This window comes from Antrostomus carolinensis, unplaced genomic scaffold, assembly GCF_000700745.2.
Source record: "Antrostomus carolinensis isolate BGI_N321 unplaced genomic scaffold, ASM70074v2 scaffold4670, whole genome shotgun sequence".
NCBI lineage: Eukaryota > Metazoa > Chordata > Aves > Caprimulgiformes > Caprimulgidae > Antrostomus > Antrostomus carolinensis.
Genome location: NW_010288931.1, coordinates 1 through 7,876, shown reverse-complemented (window position 1 = coordinate 7,876; position 7,876 = coordinate 1). Strand labels below are relative to the sequence as shown.

General features: G+C 40.3%; 1 protein-coding gene across 1 annotated transcript in view; it reads right to left on the bottom strand.

The window, feature by feature from the left end:
* The window catches only part of ADSL (adenylosuccinate lyase), a gene marked incomplete at its 5' end in the record, with an annotated part of 9,291 nt that extends 1,947 nt beyond the window's left edge, over positions 1–7,344 (bottom strand). The window contains 7 exons of the mRNA XM_010168137.1: positions 833–922; positions 1,489–1,579; positions 3,637–3,784; positions 4,791–4,860; positions 5,700–5,790; positions 6,831–6,877; positions 7,173–7,344. Coding sequence (XP_010166439.1) covers positions 833–922; positions 1,489–1,579; positions 3,637–3,784; positions 4,791–4,860; positions 5,700–5,790; positions 6,831–6,877; positions 7,173–7,344 — 709 coding nt within the window. The remainder of the gene's footprint in view (positions 1–832; positions 923–1,488; positions 1,580–3,636; positions 3,785–4,790; positions 4,861–5,699; positions 5,791–6,830; positions 6,878–7,172) is intronic.
* Positions 7,345–7,876: the final 532 nt, after the last annotated feature.

Here is a 7,876-nt window from a genome sequence, read left to right as displayed (position 1 = left end):
GGGTGGGGAGGGGGAGGAAAAAGGATTTTTCCTGACTTAACATCACGGATGAGTTGCCAGAAGTGTTTCAGAGAACTAGAACCACATACGCTACTCAAAGCTTCTAGCAAACCTTTTTGCTATTACTACCTTGCAAGTTTAACTTCTATCCTTGATGTGGAAATAACCATAGAAGGAAAAATTACTATCTAAAGATAAGTGAAAAGAAGCTGTTTTATTGAGATGTAAATCTGATTATCAGTTTTCAACTGAATTGTGAAATTAAATGATAAGGAAATATAATCTAATTGTGTCTGGATTTATTTACTAAGGAAAACATTTAATTTCAATTTGCTTGAACACAGAAAACTGAATGAAGGACCATAGACAGAGTTAATAATAAAAAGCACTATACTGAATTAGGGAAGAGTGACACATGAATGAATGGTTCAGAATGGTCTTACTTACTTTTTTTAATGCCACCAATTCATTCTTTGAATTTATAAGGTAGCCAACTGGCAACATGTTCTGTGTTCTAAGTTCATTCAAACATTTACAAAAGGAAAACACCTACTAGTATCTAATATAAAAATAGGTCTCCCTGTTCTCCAGCACAGCCAGACAGATTATCTCAAACACACAGTGTTCCTAACAGTAAATATGGATCTCCACACTGCTCTCTCCTCAGAGAGCCGAGTCTGGCTTTGCAGCACCAGTGTAATATTAATAACTCTGTGGGAATCAGTGGAGAACAAAGAAAGGTGAGATGGTCAGGACAAGAGCCCAGGTACTTTTCTTTCTCAGGAGTGAAATGCTGGGCAGTGAACAAAGGTATTTTTGACTGCATTTGTACCTGACGATTGCCCCCTGCTTTCACCATTGCCATGATTATATTCTCTGTGGCCATGAATGGCAGCTCCTGCCGGATCCTCCTCTCAATCACCTTAAACAAAACAAAACAAAACAAACTGAAAAAAGAAACAGCATTATAGCAATTCTGTAAACATCAGGGACTCTCAGTGAAGTCTTCCTCTCTCTTTGAATCTCTAGGACGGGACAATGATGCAAAGATAATCTCTCTTTTGAACTCAGCTATGGAAATCCAGGTTTGAAGCTGCTAATACTTAGAATCTGTATCTTGTAAGGGACATTACAGTGGAAAAGATGTACAATTAAATTTTCTTTAACCTGTAGGTAAGTGGCAGGACTGTACAAGATCTGTCTTGACAGTATCTTTTGGCAGTAAGTTCTACAGATCTGTCACATAGTTCAGGGAAAAATATACTTTTGAGAAATTTTTAATTTACTACCTTTTGGCTTCAACAAGTACCCTTTCATGTCTGTCCTGCAAACAGTGAGAATATAGTGAGAATGGAGAGCAAAATTCAGAAACTGTTTGAACTAATAGATAAAAATGTAATCCTCTGAGTGGGAGGTTTTTTTATACACTTTGGCATGGCAGCGGCATTATCAAGGATGCAACACTGCACACATTATCTCCTGCTTTACCTTTGGATATACCACAAGTCCCTCGGAGATATTCTGCAGTGTACTCAGAATGATGTCAGCTGTGAGGAAAGCCTCAGCCAGACACACGCGCCTATGAAACACACATAGCCAGGGCCCCAGTTAGCAGAAAGGCTGTGTTCCTGTCTACCTCACATCCAGCTCTCTTTAGTTTCTGTAAGTAATGCTGTAAATTATTTTTAAACTAAAATAATTTTATTTTATTTTAATTTTTATCCAGGCCCTAAAGCTGGAACCATCCACCTTATAGGTGCTTCTTGCTGCTTAAAGGCCACAATCAGGAAACCTAAAACAACATATAGCTCTCAAGCTGGGGAGTCAGGAGAATTTGGGGATTTTTTTTTTTTTGGCCAAAGCAGAGAAAGTAGAAAAAAGTAGAGAAAGGGAGAGAGAGGAAGAGAAAGGGTAAAGGTGCACATTGAAAACTCCAAAATAATTCAATGATAACACAGCTAGGAAAGAGGGCAGCAATTTACAGAGCTAGCAAACACAGAAGACTTTCTTCCCCTGTGTTCCCCTGTTTACTGATCCTGCTCTCCAGGACTAAGACACGCTGCATGATCACACTGTGCCTGGCTCTGGGGGCGCTTAGTGGGGATCCACGCATTTGGTGGGGGCTTCCTCCAAGAGACCAGCTCCTGGTCACAAAAGAGGCTCCTGACAAAAAAGAATGCCAAAAAGGAAAGGAGGGAAAGGACAGGAGTAGTGGGGACTGAGCTGTATCAGGCAAAAGGCTCTGTGTCACAGTGCAGCAATTACAGCATCACCCTCCTGTGAGAGCAGTGCCTGGCCCATTCTAAACTGTGACCTTTTAAAAGATACTAATACTTGAACCTTGTGCTACATGTAAGGCCCCCAATTCTGTCACACTGTCTCCAAAAGGACTTTGCTGTTCTACAGGTTGACTGCACTTTCTCTGGCTTGCTCTCCTTTCAAGACACCATAGCTTTAACAAGAAAAATCCAAGTCACAAAATTTTTTAATTGGATTATGAAGTGGACCAATGATCCCTTCTATTAGCTGAGGTGAAAATAATATTTGAAACACTCCAGTAAATCTCTCCATACTTGGTAGCTATTGGGAAATAAAGACACCGTATCAACCAGTATCCAATTTCTTAAATTTACATTGTTTCTGATGCCTATGCAGCTCTTTTCTTAACAAGACTAGCAGCTGTGGAGTAAAGGCCTTTTGGGAAATTATCTTCTATGCTTTCATGAAATTTATACAGACATTATGGTTGTGGAGACATTTTTAAAATAACATTCTCATCAACGATCTGAACACTAGTCTATAGCCAAAACTGCTGTTGTTCATTGTTTCACAAGCCCCATGTCTTAGAAATCTAAAGATACAAAGATTTCTAAGATTCTAGGAAATCAAATTCAGCAACAGAAGATTACTTTGAAACTAAAACGTTTCAAAGGTAAATATAGACTTTATGCAAATTTAATACTAACTGGAAGATTAAAACATTAAATTTAATTGCTATAATTTACTTAAAAAAAATTATAGATAACTTTTGCTCATCTCAAAATAGTCATAATGAAGAATTCGATAACAAGACAAAGCTTGCTGAGCAATATCTAAAAGACCTGCACAAAATTTCATGAAGCATTACCTGAAAAAATAACTTTTGTGCTCTTTCTTTAGGATCTGAACTAATTCTTGTAAAGAACAACACTTTATAAAGAAATGAAAATAAGTTTCTTTAGATTATTTGAAGGGTTAAGGAATTACAGATAAAATGCTGAATTATTCTTTAAGAAGTGGAGAAGGGACAAAAACCATTCAAAACAGACAGGGAGGAAAATTTGAGAAATCTAAGGACTGCTATAGTATGCCGTTTAAACAGGAAAACTATGAGAGCAATTTATCACCATGGTTTCTGCATCCCTCCCTCTCTCTGCTGGTTTACTTTGCAGAAGATCTTGACATTAAAAAAACCCACCAGTTTTCATCTGATCTCAGAGAGGAAACCAGTTTATAGTCTCTACATTCTACCGAGACTGCTTTTCATCAAGGTGGTAACTTGTGGTTTTAGTTTAAAAATAGTATTTTCTAAATACATCAAAGGACCTTCCTGCACAAGACCTTCTGAAACTGCTGCACTGCATGATCTAAACAAACCTGTTGGCACTGTCATCCAACGTTCGCTCAAACCACTGCACAGAGGCTGTTTGGAGGGGATCCAGCACCAGAGTCATCAGGTGTCGAGCCAGGCTGCAGCAGCGCTCTGAACGCATTGGATTCCTCTTGTACGGCATAGCACTTGAACCTGTGAAAGGAGAAAGAGTGATGGAAACAGGACACAGAAGTAGTGCATTCGGGAAAAAGAGATGAAGGTACTCCCTCAGATAAGAAAAATGTGTCAGGAATCATGTTTTTGACTACAGCATCAAAACATAATGATTTTCTAAGGACAAAATGGAATAAAGAAAATGACACCATCACACCTCCCCTTCAGATTAGAAACCTGCAAATGTGGGGAGGAAAAAAGTGAAAAGCCTTTTTGCAATTCTGCAAAACTGAAGTACTACCACATAAAAAGAACAAATGGACTTAATTTTTAATGCAGTATTTGGTACCATCTCTCTAGGCCACCCATGGCAACTTCAGCAGTGTTCAAGACCCCATCTGCTCAGTAACATTTGTCCTTCAAAGTCACTTACACTGCTGCCTGTTGCTCTGGTGAATGGATACCAAAACCAACCATAGAATGTACAATGATTCAAGTAACATATACAACTAAGACTTAATTTTCCAATTCAATCCTATGCAACTATTTATGATGCCTGCCTGAACTTTCTTCCAGCCAAAACTCTACATTTCCCTCTCCCCTTCTACCAATGTCAGAATCACACCATTGGTATTCTTCTGCCAAGGGTCCAGCGTAGTTTTATGGTTCCAAATTTGTCTGTTTATAAAGACCAAAATGCTGAGTCAAGCTGAAAACCTACAGCTCCAGTCAGCTTCATGAGGAATGGAAAACACTAAAAATGCCTCAGACACAAGTCTTCCTCTGTGGGGAATACGTGACTGCTTCTGCTCTCCCACCAAGTGCAGAAATACAAATCTGATTTTAATTACTTAATATCCAGAAGCCTTTGGGTAAAGTGCATTTTTTTTTTCCTTTAAACAGGACACAAAATACTAACAATGTCAAACCTCAGTTAATTTAAAGCAACTTCTGTCAGTGACATTTCTAAGTTTGCTTAAAAGTCTGCATCAACATAAATGAGAAGATACATACACTGATCTAAAAAATGTCTCCCATCCCTTACCAATCTGGTCCTTCTCAAAAGGCTCCTCTATCTCCTTCAGGTTGGCCAAAAGACGAATGTCAGTGCAAATCTAGAAAAAAGATCAGGAAATTAGCAAACAGAACCAAACTAACACACACCAATATATACTCCTGTTAGTGTTCTTGGAGAAGTGTTTGTATCTGTGTCTAGGAAGTAAACTGGAGGGACAATGAAAAATTTGACAAAAAAAATTGACACTGCAATCATACTTCCCGGCCTAAAAATCCCAGTCAAGAACACATAGGGAAAAAAACATGTTTGCTGTATTAGAATAGAACAGGACTCCAAGAAGGGCAAATGTTTGCAGGGAATGGAAGACAGACCAGGAGGGAACACTGAAAATGCATAACAAAATTACAGTGATTTGCAAACAGATAATGTGTGCTCCCTGAATGAGACAGCCTACAAAACTAAACCAGAAGAAAATACCACAGATCACTTTAGCCCAAGAGGAGGAGGAGGGAGGAAACAGAGATAAATCAATGAAAAGAATCCACAAGGACAGAGAGAATAACACCATTATCAGAGAAGCAATTAACTAGGAGCAGATGGTGAAATTTAAAAACTCATATACCACTAGGAAAGACATTTGCTCTAATTAGATCAATTTAGCATAGATTAGACTAATATCTGGTGTGGGATTTGTTAACCCATCTTAGAATCTGCTCAGTAAACTTGCTTTATTTGCCACTGGTCTGAAGATCTTTGAGGTTTGATAATTAGGCATGTACCTAGCAGCAATTTACATGATCACAAAGAGAACAAAACAGCTGAACAAGAAACACCAATTAATATTTCTTGAGAAGAGCATTCTGCACCATCAGCACCTTTTCTTGAAGATGTAAAATGTTTCCCCCTCTTCCCGATGTATACAAATAGGACGCTCACCTTGTGTATAGATGCCCCTAGACTGGCCAGCACAGACAGGACTTCAATATCCACCTTGCGACTATAGGTCTGCCCTGTGACCATATAAGCCCTAGAAATAAGCACAGAAGTCCTTTCACACAGAATCACAAAATGGTAGGGGCTGGAAGGGACCTCTGGAGATCATCTAGTCCAACCCCCCTGACATAGAAGGTATATCTAGAACAAGTTGCACAGGACTGCATCCAGGCGGGTTTTGCATATCTCCAGAGAGGAGACTCCACAACCTCTCTGGGCAGCCTGTTCCAATGCTCTGTCACCCTCACAGTAAAGAAGTTTTTCCTCATGTTTAAGTGGAACCTCTTGTGGTAGTAAGACTAATTTAAATGTGAGGTTTATACACCATAGTCACCACTGTGACAATTTCTTATTAAGCTTCTTCAGAGTTCATGATAAGGAGAACACAGTCCTTGCTGCTTATTTCTCCTGATGGATCACCTTCTAACAACACTTCAACATTAGATCATTCTTCATACTTCTCCCCTGTTAAGACTTCTATTGTGTTAAAATTTCTAACTTAAGTGAGTATTTATAGACAGAAAAACCACCTCATTAAACTTTTCTGCTATGACACTGGCTTCTCCAAGTGTCCTTTTTGTAACTTCATTATCCATTAGTGTGAGAAAAGCACTCAGAGGTCTTGTTCAAACTGAAATCTTAACTTTAAAGCTCTGTATCAATGAACTGCTGCAAAAGAGCATGATAGTTTTGCAAGTCAAGTGCTTTAGACAGATAAAACTGTATAGACAGTTTAGACAGATAAAACTGTACTGCAAGACTTTGAGCAAGGAGTGAGATGGCTCTTTGGATTCAGGCTGTCAGTTTTGTGGGGCAGCGTGCAGATGGGAAAGAGAGAAGCACAGGAAAAATGGACAGTAATGCTCTGACAGGGAGACAAGTAGAAGCGGCCTATTTAGGAGGTGAAGTTTCCTATGGGAGGCTGAAACTGGGAATGGAAGATGGCAAGGGGAGATTAGTCAACAGCAGCACAGATGTCAGTGTGGCAGCTAGTGGAATCTAGGCCAACATGGACAGCAGCAGTTACGCTTTGCTAACATCAAACTGAGGTGACTAAGCATGCTTGTTACATACCTCTTAAATCCTGCCTTTGCAGTCACTAATCTGTCCAGCTCTTCAACCTCAGGGTGAAGAAAGAAACAAAACAGAGTTCAGAGTGCAACAACTCGGGAAGGTCAGCAACGGCAAAAAGGATCCTGTGCTTCTCTCAGTTTACTATCAACAAATGTTATATTTACTTAGAAGCAACCCTGCCCCAAACTCTGCTTGCTTTCACACACGGCCTTGTCAGCAGGCCTCAGAGGGATTTTGGTGCTCTTCTGAATTTGATGCCAATACCTCCATGTTCCCCCGAAGAGCACAGCATTGCACAGGGGAGAATCACCAAGACCGCAAATCTATGCCCTGCTAACTTACTTTACTATGATCTCCCTCAAAGAGCTGCAAGAAGCTGGCTTGAGTGCCAGTGGTGCCTTTTACACCACGAAAACGCAGGTCATCCCGAGCCCGCTCCAGGTTCCGCAGGTCCATGCACAAGTCCTGAATCCACAAGCAGCAGCGTTTCCCCACAGTGGTGAGCTGTGCAGGTCTGAAAACAACCAAGAACAGAATGTGACTCAATGACAACTTGCACAATAACTCCAGGACCACACTACAAAAGGACCAGTCCTACAAAACTAAAACAGACTATAAAAGGACCGTGCTTTGCTGCTGAGTCTACTGTTAAGACCTCCCTGCAGGTTGGTCTCTGACTCCTCTGAGCAGAAATTAAAAAGGTTTGGCTTATGCAGGAAGATGTAACAGTACATATATATCACCAGAAAATGGTATGGGAGATATGATCATTCTTTTCAGGAATTAGATGTAATGACATCAAGGGAAAACAGTAATTGTGGTCTCTGCACGCGTTACAGGATTAAGAAGTAAGTGAGAACGGGTATCTGACCATATCTTCACTACTACAGCGTTTGGGAGCTTCTTAAAGAAGAGTGACCGCAGGCTCCCTAGTCAGAACATGGAAAACGCGTTTCACGGCGCTTTTCCAGAACTCCAGCCAGCGGAAACGGCTCGGTCGGTGCAAGTAACGCGACTTCCCCGGCCCCCCCATCCTGGGGCACCCC